Source organism: Hypanus sabinus, chromosome 7 (genome assembly GCF_030144855.1).
Source record: "Hypanus sabinus isolate sHypSab1 chromosome 7, sHypSab1.hap1, whole genome shotgun sequence".
Classification (NCBI taxonomy): Eukaryota; Metazoa; Chordata; class Chondrichthyes; order Myliobatiformes; family Dasyatidae; genus Hypanus; species Hypanus sabinus.
The window spans coordinates 15,713,174-15,735,913 of NC_082712.1; the positions used below are offsets into that span (position 1 = coordinate 15,713,174).

The 22,740-nt window shown below is 53.3% G+C and overlaps 1 protein-coding gene across 1 annotated transcript in view; it reads right to left on the reverse strand.

Moving 5' to 3' along the window:
• Positions 1-1,220: 1,220 nt before the first annotated feature.
• The window catches only part of LOC132396584 (complement component C7-like), a 77,609-nt gene continuing 56,089 nt past the window's right edge, over positions 1,221-22,740 (reverse strand). Inside the window, exons 13-18 of the mRNA XM_059974264.1 lie at positions 19,727-19,814; positions 18,622-18,757; positions 16,867-17,055; positions 10,925-11,021; positions 5,428-5,612; positions 1,221-4,987 (exon numbers count right to left, since the gene is read on the reverse strand). Of these exons, the coding sequence (XP_059830247.1) occupies positions 4,812-4,987; positions 5,428-5,612; positions 10,925-11,021; positions 16,867-17,055; positions 18,622-18,757; positions 19,727-19,814 (871 nt within the window). The 3' untranslated portion in view covers positions 1,221-4,811. The remainder of the gene's footprint in view (positions 4,988-5,427; positions 5,613-10,924; positions 11,022-16,866; positions 17,056-18,621; positions 18,758-19,726; positions 19,815-22,740) is intronic.

A 22,740-nucleotide genomic window follows, 5' to 3' on the forward strand; every position in this document is an offset into this window, starting at 1 on the left:
TCAGAATCCTGTCCTTGTCTCTGTGGAGTTTGTCTCGTCGGTGTCCTGTCCTTGTCTCTGTGGGGTTTGTCTTGTCAGTGTCCTGTCCTTGTCTCTGTGGCGTTTGTCTCGTCGGTATCCTGTCCTTGCCTCTGTGGGGTAAGTCAGGCCATCCTTGCCGTTACTTTATGGTGGGATCTGTCTCTTTCTGTCCTTGCCTCCATTGGGTAAGTCAGACTGTCTTTGCCGTTACCCTGAGGCTGGATTGTTCCCTTCCTTCGCTCTGAAGCCAGGCCTGAAGCCCTGCGGGCAACCCAGCCTGCGTCCTCGTCTGCATTGCTGTCAAGTTCAGCCACCGGAGTGAGACCGGAGCCTTGCCATGCCAACAGTAGGAACTATCGTTGAGCTTGGAACTGTCTCTTCATGTCCCTGTGTTTAGTGTCCGTGTATGAGTCCCGGCTCTATATCCTGTTCCCAAGGAGGGGTCCTGGCTCTGTGTTCAGTGTTCCTGTACTCCAGTCCAAGGCTCAGTGGAGGTTCTATTCCATGTCCAAGCCCAAGCCATAGCCTAGGCCCTGAGTCCTGGTCTCGTCCAGGACCAGTGTCCTTGTCCAGCTACGCCTCTCCCTGCTTCTGCTTTGCTCTTCCTCGATCAAGACCAGGTCTGAGCTTCGTGTCCTCATCCAGCCCTGGAGTCCCACGTCCTGCCCCCACGTCCAGTCCTCGCCTGGATCCAGAGCCCGAGTCAAGACCCAGGTTCCGGGTCCCTGTCCAGTCTCTGCCTTGGAGTCCTTGTCCAGGTTCCTAGTTCCCAGTTCCTAGTTCTTCATCCAGGTCCCACTTTCCTACTCTAGTTCTAGCCCATGCCCTGTCTCCTAGCCTTGTCCAGGGCCTGTGTCTTGTCCAGCATCGTTTCTTCCCCACTTCCCTTGCTTTCTCGATACACCTAGTCCTCTCCCTAGTACTTCAGTGTTTGTGTCTTGCATTTGGATCTGTTCCCAATGTCCACCTTATGACACTCCGTTTCTCACACAGACAGTCTATCTGTCACACAGTCTCTCCCTCTGTCTCTCTCACACAGACATGCACAAAATCTCTCTCTCAGATGCACAGTCTCTCCCTCCTCCTCCTTATCTCCCTCCCCCACCTCTCCCTCTCCCTGTTCTCTCCTCCCTTGCTTTTCCCTCCCTCTCCCTCCCCTCCACCATCCGTGAAGGAGTCTCCAGTCTGTGCAAACCTGCTAAGGTGACTGAACATTTATTGTGATGAAGGGAGTCAGTGACAGGGGGAAGAATGAACTGGACTTTCACTGAGAGCCACAGCGCCCTCTCAGGGCCGACCAAAGGTGCTTTTTACTTGGTGAGATTTGTTTTTTACGATCCAAAGACAATTCAACTCCAAGAACGGTGGGTACCGCAGGGCTCCCTCAGTGAGCTGCTCGTCGATTGAAGTAGCTGGACTGATGTAAGTGGCAGGGCCGGTCGGGATATCGGGAGGGAATCGGTCAGGAAATTGGGGGAGTTGGTCGGGACATCGGGGAAGGAGTCGTTTTGGTTTGGAAGAGTTGGCCAGGATATCAGAGGAGACTGTCTGGAAAGTGCTGGGCAAACTGAAAGGTCTGAAGGTGGACAAGTCACTTGGACCAGATGGACTACTTCCCAGAGTCCTGAGAGAGGTTGCTAAAGAGATAACAGATGCATTGGTCATGATCTTTAAAGATTCACTTGGTTCTGGCATGGTCCCGGAGGACTGGAAGATTACAAATGTCACCCCACTCTTTAAGAAGGGAGGAAGGCAAAAGATAGGAAATTATAGGCCAGTTAGTTTAACCTCAGTGGTTGGGAAAGTGTTGGAGTCCATTATTAAGGATGAGGTTTCAGGGTACTTGGAGACTAATGATAAAATAAGTCCAAGTTAGCATGGTTTCTGTAAAGGGAAATCTTGCCTGACAAATCTTGTAGAGTTCTTCGAGGAAGTAACAAGCAGGGTGGACAAAGGAGAGGCAGTGGATGTCATTTACCTGGATTTTCAGAAGGTGTTCGATAAAGTGCCTCACGTGAGGCTGCTTAACAAGATAAAATCCTATGGTGTTACAGGAAAGCTACAGGCATGGATAACGGAGTGGCTAACAGGCAGGAGGCAGCGAGTGGGAATAAAGGGGCCTTTTCTGGTTGGTTGCCAGTGACTAGTGGTGTTCCTCGGGTCAGTATTGGGACCGCTACGTTTCACATTGTCTGTCAATGATTTGATGGCTTTGTGGCAAAGTTTGCGGATGATACGAAGGTAGGTGGGGGAGTAGGTAGTGCTGAGGAAGCAATGCGATTCCAGCAGAACCTAGACAAATTGGAAGAATGAGCAAAAATGTGGCAGATGGAATTGGGAAATGTACGATAATGGATTTTGGTAAATGGAACAGTAGTGTAACACCATGGTTCATGTTTACTACTGTTACGCTGTATGTATCTCATTTTGAGCAGCTTGTTTTCAGCTTATGTTTAAGAAAGGAGAAATGTGTGCCATCCAATTAGAATAGTTGGATTCAGGGGAGGGACACTGAGGTTGGGCTTGGGGTTTTTGTTCGAGAGGAGATGAAGAGAGAAGATGCTGGGGAGAACCAGTCGAAGCGTATGATCCTGTGGGAGACCCGCTTGTCCCAGGCGGACTGCGAGCGACGTTCGGAAGCTGATGTGTGCTTTCACGTTGACCAGTTGAGGGTCCAGTGTGTGAGCGACAGAGAAGTTCAAGATGAGCTCCAACTTGTGCACGTTTGACGGTTTAATTAGAATGGGCCCTTTTCTTTTTGTTATTCTGCACTAACCCTTCAGTGAAGATCCATAAACATAATTCATTTAATCGTATGCAGTGTAACATCTGTTATTTCTTGGCATTAATTTGAAACAGGGTAGTAAATGACACAGTATCCACAGAAACTGGGGTTTAGGGTGGGATCGAGGCACCTCAATCTCACGAGTTTGGAGATTGTCTTCCCTAGGCTTACGCAGCCAAGGGAACCAGGGTATTTCAATGGTGCAGACTATTATCTAACTGGGGAGGAGGTTCAAACATCAGGTGCTGAGGGACTAAGGGAGTCCTCGTGCAAGAAGGTTAATTTACAGATTGAGTCTGTGGTAAAGAAGGCAAATGCAATGTTGGCATTTTAAAAAAACCTACAGCACAATTCAGGCCCTTCAGCCCACAAAGTTGTGCGGAACATGTTCCTACCTTAGAAATTACTAGGTTTACCCATAGCCCTCAAGCTCCATGTACCTATCCAAAAGTCTCTTAAAAGACCCTATCGTGTCTGCCTCCACCACCGTTGCCGGCAGAACGTTCCACACACTCACCACTCTCTGAGTAAAAAATTTCAAGGGGAACAGAATGTAAAAGCAAGGGGATAATGCTGAGTCTTTATAAGACACTAGTCAGGCCGTACTTAGAGTACTGTCAACAGTTTTTGGGCCCATATCTCAGAAAGGATGTGTTGTCATTGGAGAAACTTCCGAGAAGGTTCACAACGATGATTCTGGGAATAAAGGGGTTAACATGAGGAGCGTTTGGCAGCTTTGGGCCTGTACTCACTGGAATTTAGAAGAATGCGGAGGGATCTCATTGAACCCTACTGAATATTGAAAGGACCAGATAGGGTGGATGTGGAGAGGATGTTTCCTCAGGTGGGGGTATCCAGAACTAGAGGGCACAGTCTCAAAATTGAGGGGCTACCCTTTAGAACAGAGGTAAAGAGGAATTTTGTTAGCCAGAGAGTAGTGAATTTGTGGAATGCTCTGCCGCTGACTGCGGTGGAGGCCAAGTCCATGTGCATATTTAAGGTGGAAGTCAATGTTTTCCTGATCGGGCAGGGCATCAAAGGATATGGTGAGAAGGCAGGTGTGCGGGGTTGAATGGGATCCAGGATCAGCCATGATGGAATGGTGGAGAAAACTCGATGGGCTGAATGGCCTAATTCTGCTTCTATGTCTTATGGTCTTGCGACTGGAAAGGAGATGGTTGGGGTATCGGAGGAGCCAGTTTGGGTGTGGAGGAGCTGACCTGGCTGCAGTCCATGTTGCAGCCCGCTACTCAGAAACGTCGGATTTGGTGCAGTAAAACCGTGGGAAATTGCCTTGGACGTTACACTTGATATCGCAGGACACCGTTGGACAGTGATAATGTAAGTTGCCACAGGCCTGTTACCCTTGTCTGGTGGTGGGACAGGCAACATGGGAGCTGTGTGGCCTCAGCTGTAGTGAGAACTAAGCCTCAAGCCTTGGGCTAGCCAGCTGCTGCAGACCAGGTGAGAGACGTGGAAGTGCTACAGCATGGCGTCCGCACTCGGCTGTGGGCCTGTCATTGCTGCCCCCTGTGTTTGAGCTGTGGAATCACGTTGCCGGGAGACTCTACCATCGATTGCTGGACATTGTCACTCAGGGTCCTAGACTATTTATGTTTTTGTACAGTGAATTTGCTTCTTTGCTCGATATTTTGAATGTGCTATTCTACCTGCTTTGCCCCACTGGCCCAGGGTGCTGTTTTATTCGCTGTGCCCATAGCTGGTTAAATGATAATTAACTTGACTTGAGGGAGGGTGAGGCTTGGAGGCAGAAAGAACAAAGGTTTGAGGGGGAGAGAAGGTAGGATGTGGAGGTTTGTGGAGGGAGTTGTTGGGCTGTGAGGAAGATGTGGGTATCAGGTGGTGGGGAAGGGGGTAGCGTGTCAGCCTAGAGCAATGGAGAGGTGTGTTGCGGACTGTGCCAGGGGCATGAATGGTGGGCAGTGTAGGGGGAGGGATTGGGAGAGGCTATATGGACAGTGTAGGGAGAGGAGGTGCCCGGTGGTCAGGGGCAGGGATGCGAGGCGGTGAGGGTGAAGGCTTGACCCCGACACTGCCGGACAGCGGCCTGACACTCGCTAAGGGTCTGCTCACCCTCGCTGTCCTCCAGCTCGGCACAAAACTCAATCCCCAGCTGTGGACACTCCGCCAACTCCGAGCACACACAGCTGCCACTCTGGGCTGTAGGGAGAGAGAGGGGGTGAGGGAGAGGGGAAGAGAGAGAGAGCGAGAACTGTCATCAAATACCAGCCTAGACCCTCAGCACACCACTGTCCCAGGACACAGGGAGACCCTACTCAGCCCACCTATCCTTCCACAATGAGACTCTCTTCACCACATCCATACTCCCACAGTGAGATCAACTCCCTCCTAATGTTCCCTGCATTCTTACTGCCCCTTCCTCCTTACCATTTCCCTCGCACAATGACATCAGATGTTTCCACTCCACACCTCCCTCAGTACCACCCTACCACAGTGTGACCCTCCCTCAGTACCACCCTCCCTCGGTACTGCCCCTCCCTCAGCGTGACCCTCCCTCGGTACTGCCCCTCCCAATGCTTGTGTCTGGAGCAGTGTTGGAGGGGCTGCCCCTCAGCAACAGGCTGATGATCGATCCGTACCGTCACACGTCTCCCAGGGCGCGCAGGCCCCGCAGCGTCTGGCCATAGGGGCTGGGGCTGGGCAGTCTGCGTCTGCAGCCAAGTCGAAGGCTTGGCCGAGGCACTGCAGCGACTGTAGTTTACACCAGGTTAACAGCACGTTACGGCCGCTCCCTCTGTCCCTCACACAGACTGGCAGAGAGGCACTGAGGAGAGAGAGTCCGATCCGGATTAGAACCAGGTTCAATATCACTGGCACGTGTAAGGAAATTTCTTGTTTTGTGGCAGGACATTGCAGTACATCATAATTAAAAACACTCTTGAGTTTGGTGTTCAGTTCAGACATCTTGTGTAAGCACATTTGTACGTTCTCCTGGAGAGCACGTGGGTGCTCTAGTTTCCTTCCACAGTCCAAAGAAGTTCTGGACTATAGGGTAATTGGTCACTGTAAATTGTCCTGTGATTGGTTAGTTCGTTCACTATGTGCCACGTCGTATGACATGGGCGATCACAGTCTTTCCATGACCGTGTTTGTACCTGGCAGATTTTACTGCAGGAGTGGTTTGCCATCGCCGTCTTCTGGGCAGTGTCTTTACAAGACGGGTGACCCCAGCCATTATCAATACTCTTTGGAGATTGTCTGGTATTGGAGCTCACATAACCAGCACTTGTGATCTGCACCAGCTGCTCGTATGGCTATCTACCACCTGCTCCCATGGTTTCACGTGACCCTGATCCAGGGGAGGGAGGGAGGGGCTAAGCAGGTGCTACACCCTGTCCAAGGGTGACCTGCAGGCTAGTGGAGAGAAGGAGCACCTCACACCTCCACCCAGCCATCCACTTCTAACCTCTGATCAGGCTAGCGGGGTGATTTAAGTTCTCCTCTCCCTCATTCGCTGCCTTCTCACGTGTCCGACAGCATCTATCGTATTTGCCTCCCCCACCATCCCCGGCGACAGTCTGCACGCGGAGTAAAAAGCCTTGCCTGTGTAAAAAAAAAAAAATTGTCCCCCTTCATCCCAGAAGCTTGCCCTCAAGTATTCGGCATTTCTGTCCATGGAAAAAGTTTTAAAATCAGGTTTACTAGTATGTATGTATGTATCTATTTGTTTATTTAGAGATACTGGCCCTTCTTGTCCACCGACTTACACAGCCCATCAGCCTCCAATTTACCAGCAGCCTAATCACGGGACAATTTACAATCAACGATTAACCTCCTAATTGGACTGTGGGAGGAAGTCCACACTGTCACAGTGAGAACGTACAAAGGTGCTGGAATTGGACTCCAAATCCCAGAACAGCCCAAGCTGTAATCGTGCCACACTAATGCTGCCTACATTGTGAAACTGTTTAGTGCCAGTAGTACAGTGCAAGGTAGAAGATTACTATAAGATCTAATAAAATAATGCAAGAGAAAGCAATAATTGTGGAGAGCTGTGCCCACAATGGAGCAGCTGAGTTTACAAACCACTGTAACGGCTGTGCATTGGAGTCTCTGCGATTCTCCTGGCAGAATAATCGAGTTACCTAATTAGTCTGTTGTGCTCAGTTCTGGTTGCCTCATTGTAGATGTGTGGAAGCTTTAGAGAGAGTGCAGAGGAGATTTACCAGGATGATGCCTGGATTAGAGAGCATGTCTTATGAGAACAGGTTGAGCGAATGAGGGCTTTTTTTCTCTATGAAGTGAAGGAGGGTGAGAGGTGACTTGATAAACAGATACTTTATTGATCCCAACGGAAATAACAGTCTTGCAGTAGCATTACAACAGCACAGATACACAGATATTAGAAGAGAAGCAAGGAAGATTAATAAGTTACCTCAAACAGTTTGACAGTAGGGGGTCATCATTCCCCGGCTATAGGTTGACTCATTATAGAGCCTGATGGCCGAGGGTAAGAGTGACCTCATTTGCACTCTTTGCAGCAGCTCAGCAGTCTTAGTCTATTACTAAGAGTAATTAGTCTATTACAAAGAGTTGATGTTGATGTTGATGCCATTGCCCCAGCTCACCATTGCATAGAAGACTGTACTGGCAACAACAGACTGGTAGAACGTGTGAAGGACAGGCCTTCATGCTCTGAAGGACCTGAGTCCTCGTCAGGAGGTAGTGACGACTCTGGCCCTTCTTGCACACAGCCTCTGTGTTGATGCTCCACTCAAGTCTGTCATCCAGGTGCACCCCAGGTACCTATAGGTCCTCACCACGTCCACGTCCTCACCATCAATAGTAACAGGGAGCAGTGCAGGTTTAGTCTTCCTAAAGTCCACCACCGTCTCCTTTGCCTCACTGATGTTGAGCTGCAGATGATTCAGCTCGCACCAGTTGACAAAGTCCTCCACCAGGGCCCTGTATTCACCCTCCCACCCTCCCTCTGTTGCTGAGTCATCAGGGAATTTGTGCAGATGACGTGACTCAGTGTTGTATCAGGAAGGGAACCAATACAGTGTTCTGTGGGGTCCCAGTGCTGCTTATAGCCATGTCTGACACACGGCCCTGAAGCTGCATGAACTGTGGTCTGCCAGTCACGTGGTCATTATCCAGGATACAATGGAACTGAATGGAGCTTTTCCCCCGGCAGTGAGGGCCGTATGGTATTGAAGGACTTGAGAAATGAAAAGACATGATCGTCACAGTGCTGCCCAGCTTATCCACGTGGGAGCAGACTCTGTACAGCAGGAAGATGACAGCATCGTCGACTCCAACGTGCTCCCGGTCAGCATACTGCAGGGGATCAAGGCCTGATCTGACCAGGGGTCAGAGGTGAGCCAGGACCAGCCTCTCTAGGGTCTTCATGCTGTGTGAGGTCAGGCCACTGGACGGTAGTCATTGAAGATTTTCATTTGGCCCTTCTTGGGTACCAGGAAGTGGGTACATGATATTTTCCACACAGTCGAAACCCTTTCCAGGCTGAGACTCAGATTGGAAATGCACTGGAGAACTCCACACAGCTGATCAGCACTCTCCTTCAGGACCCTGGGGTTCACACCATCTGGTCCCATTGCTCTGCTGCGTCTGAGGTTCCCCAGAGCCCTTCTCACCCGCTCAGTGGTGAAGCTGAGTCCATGATGACTGGGGATTGGTGGAAGGAGGGGGCAGGGGGAGGTGAAGATCGGGACAGTAGCAGTTGGGGTGGATGGTAGATGCAGGGCAAGGAGGGGATGTAGACAGTGGTAGCCTGTGTTGTTTATCCATGTGTCAAACTGGAGGGAAGAGGAGGGTCCTGAGAGAACATTGGGTGCCTCTGCACCTGGTAGTGTTCTGAGGGGATTGTGGACGGGAGGGCAATGGTCAAACCTATTGAAGAATTGGTTTAACTCATTCGGCCATTCACGGCTGTACTCCGAGATTCTACAACCTGGCTGATTGAAGCCAGTGATGTTCTTCATGCCTCTCCACACCTCTTGTGGAATACCGTGGATCTGTATTCGTCTTTAATATTTGCTTACAGGAGATCCTGTGTTTTATTTTCTGATAATTGACAAACTGACTGAAGGTGGGTAGGGTTGTAGAGAGAGAAGTGTGGTTGAAGTCTCCCGGTACTGCAATGAACACATTGGGGTGTTGAGCCTGGAGTTTCACGATGGGAGTGTGTATGTCACACGTAGCATTGGGACTGTGTCGGGAAGGCAGAATGTAGACAACGAGCAATATGGCGTGCCTGAACTCACGGACACAAACTCACAGCAGCCAGTTCGACGTCCACACTGCAGATTCGTTCTTTCACAGAAATGTGACCGGATTATACCATCTGTTATTCACAAGCACAGCAAGCCCACGTTCCTTCCTCTCACTGCACTGTAGATGAACTCTTTCTGCTCGTATCTTTGACAGAGGTGTATGAGGTGATAACAGACAAAGATCGGACAGCCAAAGATTGTTCCCAGGGCGGAAATGGCCGTACCAGGAGGCATAATTTTGAAGTGATTGGAGTAAAGTTTAGGGGAGATGTCAGAAGTATGTATGTTTTTTTACACAGAGTGGTGGATGGGTGGAACACCCTGCCTGGGGTGGTGTTTGAAGCAGATACATTGGGGACATTTAAGAGTCTCTTGGACAGGCACATGGATGATAGAAAAATGACAGGTTTGATCTTGGAATAGGTTAAAAAGTTGGCACAACATTGTGGCCGAAGGGCCTGAAGTGCACCATAATGTTCGGGGTTTATCCGACCTGTGTCCCAAGGAGTTTTATAAAGTCTATAATTTTGTAGACTTTATATTTTTATAAACATAATCATTTTATGACCTTTTCCCACCCACCCTGGTGAATCTGTCGGGAGTTTTAGAGGCCACTGAGATCCAGAAGGAAAACTCTGATCTCAAACCTCAGCTGCATGGGCAACATCTCGCTCTCTATAACCCACTGCCCCAGACTGTGTATCACAGGACGTAACGGCTACGGTCGACCCCGACTGGCAAAGAGCCTCACTTGAGATTCCTTTGTAATCAGGAAAAGACTGAGGTCTGGTTAATCTGTCTGTCTGCCCAGGGACAGCTGGTGTACGTCACTGAACGCCGGCTCGCAGAAAGCCAAACATCGAACGCAGGAACATGAACAGATATCCTTCTCCAGTCAGGAACCATGCCGGTGATACCTTGCTGCAATATTGTGTTAGGCTCGGTCTCCCGGACGGAGTGGGACACCGATCACCCGGACGGAGGGGGACACGTGCTGGACGAATGGCATGAAGAGCCACCCTTTCGCTTCCCCTCCTCCCTCACCCATCATCCTTCTCGCACTCCTCACTCCCCTTTGCCCCCGTCTCCTCCCTCTCCCATCATCGTTCTCCCACTCCTCACTCCCCTTTGCCCCGTCTCCTCCCTCTCCCATCATCCTTCTCCCACTCCTCACTCCCCTTTGCCCCCTGTCTCCTCCCTCTCCCATCATCGTTCTCCCACTCCTCACTCCCCTTTGCCCCCTGTCTCCTCCCTCTCCCATCATCCTTCTCCCACTCCTCAATCCCCTTTGCCCCCTGTCTCCTCCCTCTCCCATCATCCTTCTCCCACTCCTCACTCCACTTTGCCCCGTCTCCTCCCTCTCCCACTCCTCACTCCCCTTTGCCCCGTCTCCTCCCTCTCCCATCATCTCCCACTCCTCACTCCCCTTTGCCCCGTCTCCTCCCTCTCCCATCAACTTTCTCCCACTCCTCACTCCCCTTTGCCCCTTCTGTCTCCTCCCTCTCCCACCTCCCATTTAATACCTCCCCTTCCAGTCTCCCCCTCTCTCACCTCTCCTCTGCCCCTCCTGTCTCCCCTTCCTCTCTCCTTTGCCCCTCCTGGCTTCCCTTCCTCTCTCCTATCTCCCCTTCCCCTCCTCTGACCTCTCCCCCTCCCCTCTCTTCCTTCTCCTCTCTTCCTTCCCCCTCCTTGCCTCCCCTCCCCTCTGCTACTTCCCTTCTCCCCTCATCCTCACCCTTCTCCCCCTCCCCACCCCAGTTCTCTCCCCCTTCCCCCTCCTCTCCTTTCTTCTCTCCTACCCTTCCCCTCACCTCTCCCCACGTGCAGCTTGCTGCCATACCTGCACTCGTAAGGCAATTTGCAGACACACTCCATTTGCACGAGCTTCTTCCATGGGGCACATTGAGGTTGTGGACTGACCTCCTCCTCCTCAGGGACTGAAAGGAAACAGGAGGGAGTCCTGAGGAAGGGGTCAGTGAGGCTCCAAGTGTCCTGCCCACATCCCAAGGCTCCTCCAACCCCTCTCAAGCCTACACTTGGGGAGTGTGAGAGCTGCCCTGTCACTGGTGACACTGGCTGTGAACACAAGTGACCACGGAGACCGGGTCGGGCAGCATCGACAGTGGCAGGAGGGTGTTTCGGGTGGAGACCCTCCATCAGGAACTGGGAGGGTAGAGGAGAGAGAGGTGGTGTAAGGAGGAGAGTTGAAGAGGTGCAACAGGGACTGGGAAGTGATAGGTGGATCCAGGTGAGGTGTGACGAGGCGTCAGGTGGACCCAGGTGAGGTGCGACTAGGCGTCAGGTGGATCCAGGTGAGGTGTGATGAGGTGTCAGGTGGATCCAGGTGAGGTGTGACTAGGTGGACCCAGGTGAGGTGTGACTAGGTGGATCCAGGTGAGGTGCGACTAGGTGGATCCAGGTGAGGTGTGACTAGGTGGATCCAGGTGAGGTGTGACTAGGTGGATCCAGGTGAGGTGCGACTAGGTGTCAGGTGGATCCAGGTGAGGTGCGACTAGGTGTCAGGTGGATCCAGGTGAGGTGTGATGAGGTGTCAGGTGGATCCAGGTGAGGTGTGACTAGGTGGACCCAGGTGAGGTGTGACTAGGTGTCAGGTGGATCCAGGTGAGGTGTGACGAGGTGTCAGGTGGATCCAGGTGAGGTGTGACTAGGTGGATCCAGGTGAGGTGTGACGAGGTGGATCCAGGTGAGGTGCGACTAGGTGTCAGGTGGATCCAGGTGAGGTGTGACGAGGTGTCAGGTGGATCCAGGTGAGGTGTGACTAGGTGGATCCAGGTGAGGTGTGACGAGGTGTCAGGTGGATCCAGGTGAGGTGTGACTAGGTGGATCCAGGTGAGGTGTGACTAGGCGTCAGGTGGATCCAGATGAGGTGTGACTAGGCGTCAGGTGGATCCAGGTGAGGTGCGACTAGGTGTCAGGTGGATCCAGGTGAGGTGCGACTAGGTGGATCCAGGTGAGGTGTGACTAGGTGGATCCAGGTGAGGTGTGACGAGGCGTCAGGTGGATCCAGGTGAGGTGTGACAAGATGGACCCAGGTGAGGTGTGACAAGATGGATCCATGTGAGGTGTGACTAGGTGGATCCAGGTGAGGTGTGACTAGGCGTCAGGTGGATCCAGGTGAGGTGTGACGAGGTGTCAGGTGGATCCAGGTGAGGTGTGACGAGGCATCAGGTGGATCCAGGTGAGGTGTGACTAGGTGGATCCAGGTGAGGTGTGACGAGGCGTCAGGTGGATCCAGGTGAGGTGTGACGAGGCGTCAGGTGGATCCAGGTGAGGTGCGACTAGGTGTCAGGTGGATCCAGGTGAGGTGTGACGAGGTGTCAGGTGGATCCAGGTGAGGTGCGACTAGGTGTCAGGTGGATCCAGGTGAGGTGTGACGAGGCGTCAGGTGGATCCAGGTGAGGTGCGACTAGGTGTCAGGTGGACCCAGGTGAGGTGTGACTAGGTGGATCCAGGTGAGGTGCGACTAGGTGTCAGGTGGATCCAGGTGAGGTGTGACTAGGTGGACCCAGGTGAGGTGTGACTAGGTGGATCCAGGTGAGGTGTGACTAGGTGGATCCAGGTGAGGTGTGACTAGGTGGACCCAGGTGAGGTGTGACTAGGTGGACCCAGGTGAGGTGTGACTAGGTGGATCCAGGTGAGGTGCGACTAGGTGGTAGGTGGATCCAGGTGAGGTGTGACTAGGTGGATCCAGGTGAGGTGTGACTAGGTGGACCCAGGTGAGGTGTGACTAGGTGGACCCAGGTGAGGTGTGACTAGGTGGATCCAGGGGAGGTGTGACTAGGTGGTAGGTGGATCCAGGGGAGGTGTGACTAGGTGGTAGGTGGATCCAGATGAGGTGTGACAAGGTGGATCCAGGTGAGGTGTGACAAGGTGGATCCAGGTGAGGTGTGACGAGGTGTCAGGTGGATCCAGATGAGGTGTGACTAGGTGGATCCAGGTGAGGTGTGACGAGGCGTCAGGTGGATCCAGGTGAGGTGTGACGAGGTGGATCCAGGTGAGGTGTGACTAGGTGGATCCAGGTGAGGTGTGACGAGGCGTCAGGTGGACCCAGGTGAGGTGTGACGAGGCATCAGGTGGATCCAGGTGAGGTGTGACTAGGTGTCAGGTGGATCCAGGTGAGGTGTGACGAGGTGTCAGGTGGATCCAGGTGAGGTGTGACGAGGTGTCAGGTGGATCCAGGTGAGGTGTGACGAGGCATCAGGTGGATCCAGGTGAGGTGTGACTAGGTGGATCCAGGTGAGGTGTGACGAGGCGTCAGGTGGATCCAGGTGAGTTGTGACGAGGTGTCAGGTGGATCCAGATGAGGTGTGACTAGGTGGATCCAGGTGAGGTGTGACAAGGTGGATCCAGGTGAGGTGTGACAAGGTGGTAGGTGGATCCAGGTGAGGTGTGACGAGGTGTCAGGTGGATCCAGATGAGGTGTGACTAGGTGGATCCAGATGAGGTGTGACTAGGTGGATCCAGGTGAGGTGTGACGAGGTGTCAGGTGGATCCAGGTGAGGTGTGACGAGGTGTCAGGTGGATCCAGATGAGGTGTGACTAGGTGGATCCAGGTGAGGTGTGACAAGGTGGATCCAGGTGAGGTGTGACAAGGTGGTAGGTGGATCCAGGTGAGGTGTGACGAGGTGTCAGGTGGATCCAGATGAGGTGTGACTAGGTGGATCCAGGTGAGGTGTGGCGAGGTGGATCCAGGTGAGGTGTGACGAGGTGTCAGGTGGATCCAGGTGAGGTGTGACGAGGTGTCAGGTGGATCCAGGTGAGGTGTGACTAGGTGGATCCAGGTGAGGTGTGACGAGGTGTCAGGTGGATCCAGATGAGGTGTGACTAGGTGGATCCAGGTGAGGTGTGACAAGGTGGATCCAGGTGAGGTGTGACAAGGTGGTAGGTGGATCCAGGTGAGGTGTGACGAGGTGTCAGGTGGATCCAGATGAGGTGTGACTAGGTGGATCCAGGTGAGGTGTGACTAGGTGTCAGGTGGATCCAGGTGAGGTGTGACGAGGTGTCAGGTGGATCCAGGTGAGTTGTGACGAGGTGGATCCAGGTGAGGTGTGACGAGGTGTCAGGTGGATCCAGGTGAGGTGTGACGAGGTGTCAGGTGGATCCAGGTGAGGTGTGACGAGGTGTCAGGTGGATCCAGATGAGGTGTGACTAGGTGGATCCAGGTGAGGTGTGACTAGGTGGATCCAGATGAGGTGTGACTAGGTGGATCCAGGTGAGGTGTGACAAGGTGGATCCAGGTGAGGTGTGACAAGGTGGTAGGTGGATCCAGGTGAGGTGTGACTAGGTGGATCCAGGTGAGGTGTGACAAGGTGGATCCAGGTGAGCTGTGACGAGGTGTCAGGTGGATCCAGGTGAGGTGTGACTAGGTGGATCCAGGTGAGGTGTGACGAGGCGTCAGGTGGACCCAGGTGAGGTGTGACTAGGTGGATCCAGGTGAGGTGTGATGAGGCGTCAGGTGGATCCAGGTGAGGTGTGACGAGGTGTCAGGTGGATCCAGGTGAGGTGTGACTAGGTGGATCCAGGTGAGGTGTGACGAGGCATCAGGTGGATCCAGGTGAGGTGTGACTAGGTGGATCCAGGTGAGGTGTGACTAGGTGGATCCAGGTGAGGTGTGACGAGGCATCAGGTGGACCCAGGTGAGGTGTGACTAGGTGGATCCAGGTGAGGTGTGACGAGGCGTCAGGTGGATCCAGGTGAGGTGCGACGAGGTGTCAGGTTGATCCAGGTGAGGTGTGACTAGGTGGATCCAGGTGAGGTGCGACGAGGTGTCAGGTGGAACCAGGTGAGGTGTGACTAGGTGGATCCAGGTGAGGTGTGACTAGGTGGATCCAGGGGAGGTGTGACTAGGTGGACCCAGGTGAGGTGCGACTAGGTGATAGGTGGATCCAGGTGAGGTGCGACTAGGTGGTAGGTGGATCCAGGTGAGGTGTGACTAGGTGGATCCAGGTGAGGTGTGACTAGGTGGATTCAGGTGAGGTGTGACAAGATGGATCCAGGTGAGGTGTGACTAGGTGGATCCAGGTGAGGTGTGACTAGGTGGACCCAGGTGAGGTGTGACTAGGTGGACCCAGGTGAGGTGTGACTAGGTGGACCCAGGTGAGGTGTGACTAGGTGGATCCAGGTGAGGTGTGACTAGGTGGATCCAGGGGAGGTGTGACTAGGTGGACCCAGGTGAGGTGTGACTAGGTGGACCCAGGTGAGGTGTGACTAGGTGGATCCAGGGGAGGTGTGACGAGGCATCAGGTGGATCCAGGTGAGGTGTGACTCGGTGGATCCAGCTGAGGTGTGACTAGGTGTCAGGTGGATCCAGGTGAGGTGTGACGAGGTGCCAGGTGGATCCAGCTGAGGTGTAACTAGGTGTCAGGTGGACCCAGGTGAGTTGTGACGAGGTGTCAGGTGGATCCAGATGAGGTGTGACTAGGTGGATCCAGGTGAGGTGTGACTAGGTGGTAGGTGGATCCAGGTGAGGTGTGACAAGGTGGATCCAGGTGAGGTGTGACAAGGTGGTAGGTGGATCCAGGTGAGGTGTGACTAGGTGGATCCAGGTGAGGTGTGACAAGGTGGATCCAGGTGAGGTGTGACGAGGTGTCAGGTGGATCCAGGTGAGGTGTGACGAGGCATCAGGTGGATCCAGGTGAGGTGTGACTAGGTGGATCCAGGTGAGGTGTGACGAGGCATCAGGTGGATCCAGGTGAGGTGTGACGAGGTGGATCCAGGTGAGGTGTGACGAGGCGTCAGGTGGACCCAGGTGAGGTGTGACAAGGCATCAGGTGGATCCAGTTGAGGTGTGACGAGGTGTCAGGTGGATCCAGGTGAGGTGTGACTAGGTGGACCCAGGTGAGGTGTGACTAGGTGGATCCAGGTGAGGTGTGACGAGGTGTCAGGTGGATCCAGGTGAGGTGTGACTAGGTGGATCCAGGTGAGGTGTGACGAGGCATCAGGTGGATCCAGGTGAGGTGTGACGAGTTGTCAGGTGGATCCAGGTGAGGTGTGACGAGGCATCAGGTGGATCCAGGTAGGTGTGACTAGGTGGATCCAGGTGAGGTGTGACTAGGTGGATCCAGGTGAGGTGTGACGAGGTGTCAGGTGGATCCAGGTGAGGTGTGACGAGGCATCAGGTGGATCCAGGTGAGGTGTGACTAGGTGGATCCAGGTGAGGTGTGACTAGGTGGATCCAGGTGAGGTGCGACGAGGCGTCAGGTGGATCCAGGTGAGGTGTGACGAGGTGTCAGGTGGATCCAGGTGAGGTGTGACTAGGTGGATCCAGGTGAGGTGTGACGAGGTGGATCCAGGTGAGGTGCGACTAGGTGGTAGGTGGATCCAGGTGAGGTGTGACAAGATGGATCCAGGTGAGGTGTGACTAGGTGGATCCAGGCGATGTGCAACGAGGTGATAGGTGGATCCAGGTGAGGTGTGACTAGGTGGATCCAGGCGATGTGCGACTAGGTGGATCCAGGTGAGGTGCGATGAGGTGATAGGTGGATCCAGGTGAGGGGTTGGTTGGTAATAGATAGATCCGGTAAGGAGTGGGGAGGTGATAGGTGGATTCTGATGAGGGGAATGTCTGAGTTAAGAGGCTCGAGGAGTGAAGGAAAAGGTGAACACAGAGTATGTGACCCTGTGTGGGTTTGTAGGAGAGGGACAAGTACACGGGGCTCCATTCCCCTCTCTCCCATCTCATGCTTTGGGGTGCCCCTCAATCCGACCAAAGATGAAGGAAGCCCTGGAGGTTTGGGAAGGGATGTGACGCTGGTGACTCACCTGACTCACACCTGGTTTCATGCGGATCAGGGTCCCAGAGCAGACTGGGGCCGCATGTGATGCTGGTGGGACCATGCAAGGCCAGGGACGCAGAACAGGACAGGGAGATCCTCTGCCCAATTTTGTGGCTGGGTTTGGAAGGAGAGACCACCACTCCGGGGCCCACCACGGGTGGGACGCATTCTGTCCCTGCAATTAGGAGAAACCATCTCAGCACAATGTATCTCCCGAGAGAAACCCAGCAACACCTCCCCCACCTCAATCCAATTCCATCCCTCGCCCTACCCCACCCTAATTCCGTCCCTTCCCCCACCTCAATCCAATTCCGTCACTCACCCTTCCCCCACCCCAATTCCGTCCCTTCCCCCACCCCAATTGGGTCCCTTCCCCCACCCCAATTCCGTCCCTCGCCCTACCCACCCCAATTCTGTCCCTTCCCCCATCCCAATTCCGTCCCTCATCCTACCCCACCCCAATTCCGTCCCTCGCCCTACCCCCGCCCCAATTCCGTCCCTCGCCCTACCCCACCCCAATTCCGTCCCTTCCCCCACCCCAATTCCATCCCTTCCCCCACCCCATTTCTGTCCCTTGCCCTGCAATAGGAGAGACCATCTCAGCACAATGTATCTCCCGAGAGAAACCCAGCAACACCTCCCCCACCTCAATCCAATTCCGTCACTCACCCTACCCCACCTCAATCCAATTCCGTCCCTCGCCCTACCCCATCCCAATTCCGTCCCTTCCCCCACCTCAATCCATTTCTGTCCCTCGCCCTGCAATAGGGGAGACCATCACAGCACAACGTATCTCTCAGGAGAAACCCACCAACACCTCCCCCCACCCCACCCTGCCTGATTCCATCCCTCACCCACCAACACCTCCCCCCACCCCGCCCTGCCAGATTCCATCCCTCACCCACCAACACCTCTCCCCACCCCACCCTGCCAGATTCCATCCCTCACCCACCAACACCTCCCCCCACCCCGCCCTGCCAGATTCCATCCCTCACCCACCAACACTTCCCCCCACCCCGCCCTGCCTGATTCCATCCCTCACCCACCAACACCTCCCCCCACCCCACCCTGCCTGATTCCATCCCTCACCCACCAACACCTCCCCCCACCCCACCCTGCCAGATTCCATCCCTCACCCACCAACACCTCCCCCCACCCCACCCTGCCAGATTCCATCCCTCACCCACCAACACCTCCCCCCACCCCACCCTGCCTGATTTCGTTCCTCACCCTGCAATAGGGGAGACCATGTTAGCACCACACAACTCCCGGGAGAAACCCTTAAATCCATGGAGTTCATACCAGGCCACTCTGCATCCCCACCATCTACTTGCCCTGATTCCACTAATCACCCTCAGGGGAGACTACCTCAGTGCAACGTATCGCCTGGAAGAGGCCTTTCAGCCCATTGAGTCCATACTAGCACTCTCCATCTACCAACAACTCCTCCATCCAATTCCGTTTCTCACCCACACGCTAGGGCCAGTTTACACTGACCTGCATTGGGATTGGGGGTGGGAACCGGAGAGCCCATTCCATTATTCTCCCATGGATGCGTGAGCTTCCTCCATCTGCTCTGGTTTCCTTCCCAGTCCAAAGACAGATGAGTTGGGTTAATTGGGCATTGTAAATTGTCCCACGGTTAGACTTGGGTTAATCGGTGGGCCGATTTCTGAATAAACAAGAATCAAACTGACCTTCAAAGGAAGTAAATAAGCGGTGGTCCGCAGAGCACACTCACGCAAACAGCGAAGTTCATTGCGCTCCCACTGTAGGTCTTCCCCACACCTCACTGCTCCATCGCCTCCTGACAGGTAGTAGCCAGCATGGCACACGTACATAGCGTGAGTTCCCACTGTATAAACACTCTGAGCTTCCTACAGTAAAGATAACACAGTCCCAGTGTCAAAACCCCACCCAGGCTCCCAGATACACCCTCCCTCCCTCCCACCAACCTCTCCCAGAGCCTGTGCTCTCAGTAAATGTTTGGGAAGAGTAGGTGATGGGGGATAGTGTAGGTGGGTTGAGGGAGGGGATTGAGTGGGTGGGGAGAGTGATTGTCGGCTGTGGGAGGGGATTCATTGGGTGAGGAGAGCGTCTGTGATGGGGCAGAGTTTCCAGGGGTTTGGAAGGAGAGAGAGTTGGTGACAGGAAAGAGTGTGGGCTGTAGAAAGGGAGAGTGTGTCAGTGGGCTGTGGAAGGGGAGAGAGTCGTTGATGGGGTACAGTGTGTGGACTGTGGAAGGGGAGAGAGTCGGTGATGGGGTACGGTGTGTGGGCTGTGGAAGGGGAGAGAGTCAGTGATGGGGTACAGTGTGTGGGCTGTGGAAGGGGAGAGAGTCGGTGATGGGGTACAGTGTGTGGGCTGTGGAATGGGAGAGAGTCGGTGATGGGGTACAGTGTGTGGGCTGTGGAAGGGGAGAGAGTCGGTGATGGGGTACAGTGTGTGGGCTGTGGAAGGGGAGAGAGTCGGTGATGGGGTACAGTGTGTGGACTGTGAAACGGGAGAGAGAGGGTGATGGGGTACAGTGTGTGGGCTGTGGAAGGGGAGAGAGTTGGTGATGGGGTACAGTGTGTGGGCTGTGGAAGGGGAGAGAGTTGGTGATGGGGTACAGTGTGTGGGCTGTGGAAGGGGAGAGAGTCGGTGATGGGGTACAGTGTGTGGGCTGTGGAAGGGGAGAGAGTCGGTGATGGGGTACAGTGTGTGGGCTGTGGAAGGGGAGAGAGTCGGTGATGGGGTACAGTGTGTGGGCTGTGGAAGGGGAGAGAGTCGGTGATGGGGTACAGTGTCTGTGGGCCCTCGAAGGACTTTCGGTTGGTAGTCCACAGTGTAATTTGAATAGGTACCTGAACGAACCCATTCTCCAGATGGGGAGGTGCAGTACAACCTCTTATTGGACCATCCTGCTCTTCGAAACAGTGTGGCTCCACCGTGCTGTTGGAAGTATGTCAGGTCAGGAATCTGCCCTCAAATGCCGCGCGATTTGAAAAGGTTATTAAGGTGGTGTGTTGGTCAGGGGGTTGAGGTGAGTGTGAGTTAATGTTGCAGTTCTATAAAACCCTGGTTAGACGACACTTAGAATATTGTGTTAGGTTTTGGTCGCCTCATGGAAGGATGTGGAAGCTTCAGAGGGAGTGCAGAGGAGACTTACCAGGATTCTGTCTGGATAGTTTGCATCTGTATTCACTTTGGAGAGGGACACTGAGTGTGCAGAAGTGAGGCTAAGCAGTAGTGAGGTCATGAACCCTCCATTACAGAGGAGGAGGTATTTGCTGCCTTGAGGTATATCAGTGTGGAGAGATCCTCAGTGTTCTCACTTGGACCCTGTGAGAGGCAAGTGCAGAAATTACAGGGACCCTAGCAGAAATATTTCGATTATCCTTTGCGCTAAGTAAGGTACCAGAGGATTGGGGATAGCCAGCGTTGTTCCACTGTTTAAGAAGGGCTCTAAACATAAACCAGGAAATTATAAGCCGCTGAGCCTGACATCAGTAGTGGCAAAATTATTGGAAGGTTTTCTGAGGGATCGTATCTCTCGACATGATCAGTATGGGAGTTCATCCAAGATGGCGGCGCGACGCAGCTTGCAGCGGCCACTCTGGAGCTGATTATCCGTTATTTGTGAAGTGGGGTGCCGTGTGCAATCATAATCAACTGAAAACGTACGTGGGAGCATGGAGGAACATCGGGAAATTCCAGGAAGACCTTCTTCGTTGTTGCTGCTGCTGTGAGGTCCGGGACTCTGCTGGGAAGAACAGGCCCCCAGTCCTTGGGGTCGAGTTGCTGACGGCCGTTGGCAGGGCCGTCTTAATATGCTCGGCAGAGGATGGTGCTCAGAGAAGCTGTGCCGGAGGGGATGGTCATCGGCTCAGAGGTTCGACGGACTCGGAGTCCTTTCAACGGACTCAGGTGTCTTTCGGTGTGTGCTGCGTCTGCGAGGCTGAGTCGGGCGGCGCCATGGAAGTCCATAGCGGGGGTATTCCCTTCTGCCACCGGCGTGGGATGGCAAGTCTGTCGGAACTTGTGGAAACTGTGTGGTGATTTCTTTTGAACTTACAGTCTTTTAACATCTTTGGACTATTTTTACTGTGCCCATGGTCTGTTTTTTTTTAATCAAATATGCTATTGTTTGCACTGTTGTAACTATATGTTGTAACTATGTGGTTTTGTGCAAGTCTTGTAGCTTTAATTTTTGGTCTTGTTTTGTCTGGTGGATTTGGAGCTCCTTTCCAGGGAACGTGCTTGACAGTAGCGCGATATTAATATGCAGCAGCCTCTCCGGACTCTGGAGTGGGGATTGCCAAACGTTACGTGCATTTTCTGGTGTAGTCTGTTTGTCATATGCTTTTGTGATATCATTCTGGGGGGACGTTGTCTCATTTTTTAACTGCATTGCATTTGTGGTTTCTAAATGACAATAAACTGAATCTGAATCTGAATATGTAAACCATCTCAGAGTTTTTCAAGGAAGTTACCAGGAAAGTGGATGAATGCAAGGCAGTGGATGTTGTCTATATGGATTCTAAATCCAGGAATTTGACAATGTCCTGTATGGGAGGTTGGTCAGGAAGGTTCAGTCGCTTGGCATTCAAGATGAGGTAGTAAACTGGATTTGACGTTGGTTTTGTGGGAGAAGCCAGAGAGTGGTAGGAGATGGTTGCCTCTCTGACCGATGTCCTGTGACTAGTAGTGTGCCACAGGGATCAATGCTGGGTACGTTGTTGTTGGTCATCTATATCAATGATCTGGATAATAATGTCTTTAACTAGATCAGCAGATTTGCAGATGACACCATGATTGGGGGTGGTGTGGATAGCGAGGAAGGCAATCTTGGCTTGCGGCAGCATTTGGACCAGCTGGGAAAATGGCAGATGGAACTTAATGGAGTCAAGTGTGAGGTCAATGGTCTAGGTGCAGGTCGATGGGAGTAGACAGTTTAAGTGGGTTGGCATAGACGAAGGGCCTACTTCTGCACTGTGACTCCATTAGAGAGCATGTCGTAAGAGGGTACGTTGAGTGAGCTAGGGGTTTCTCTTTGGAGCGGAGGAGAATGAGGGGTGTACAGGATGATAAGAGGCACTGATAGAGTGGACAGCTAGAAACTTTTTCCCAGGGTGAAAATGACTGATAATGAGGGGGCATAATTTTGAGCTGTTTGGTGGAAAAAATAGAGATGTCAGAAGTAAATTCTTTAAACAGACAATGGTGGGTGCGTGGAACACGTTACCACAGCTGGAGGTGGAGGCAGGTATATCAGGGGACGTTTAAGAAACTCTTTGATAGGCACGTGGATGATAGAAAATGGAGGTCTCTGAAGGAAGATTGAATTGAGTTAATGGCCCATTCTGTACTGGACTGTTCGATCTTCTATATGTTCCTGTACACCAACACTCCCCTCCTTCCCGTGGTGCGGAGTGTGGGAACAGATCAGAGGCACGTAGGTAGAATCACGTTCACAATCAGGGTGACAGAATGAGGAGCTCACCCTGGTGCCATGGGGAGGAGGGAGTGTCTTCCCTCAGAGGGCCATGTCCCAGAGGCTGTGAGATTTCCTTGCTGAGTGAGAGGGGATAGGAATGTGAGTGGAGGGGGGGGAAGAGGGCAGCATGGTGTAAGGGGAAGGGGAGGGAGGCAGAGAAGGGGTGGGGAGGGGGAAGGAGGAGAGGAGCATGAGACAGGAAAGTAAGGGTCAATGGAGGGTGGAGGAAGAGAGGAAAGTGGAAAAGGAGGTGGAAAGAGGAGGGGGGAAGGAGTGAGTGGGGAAGGAGGGGGGAGCATGGGGGAGGAGCAGAGGAGAGTGAAGGAAAGAAGGAGGGGAGTTGGGGAGGAAGGGAGAGGGGCAGAGTGGGGGAAGGGGAGT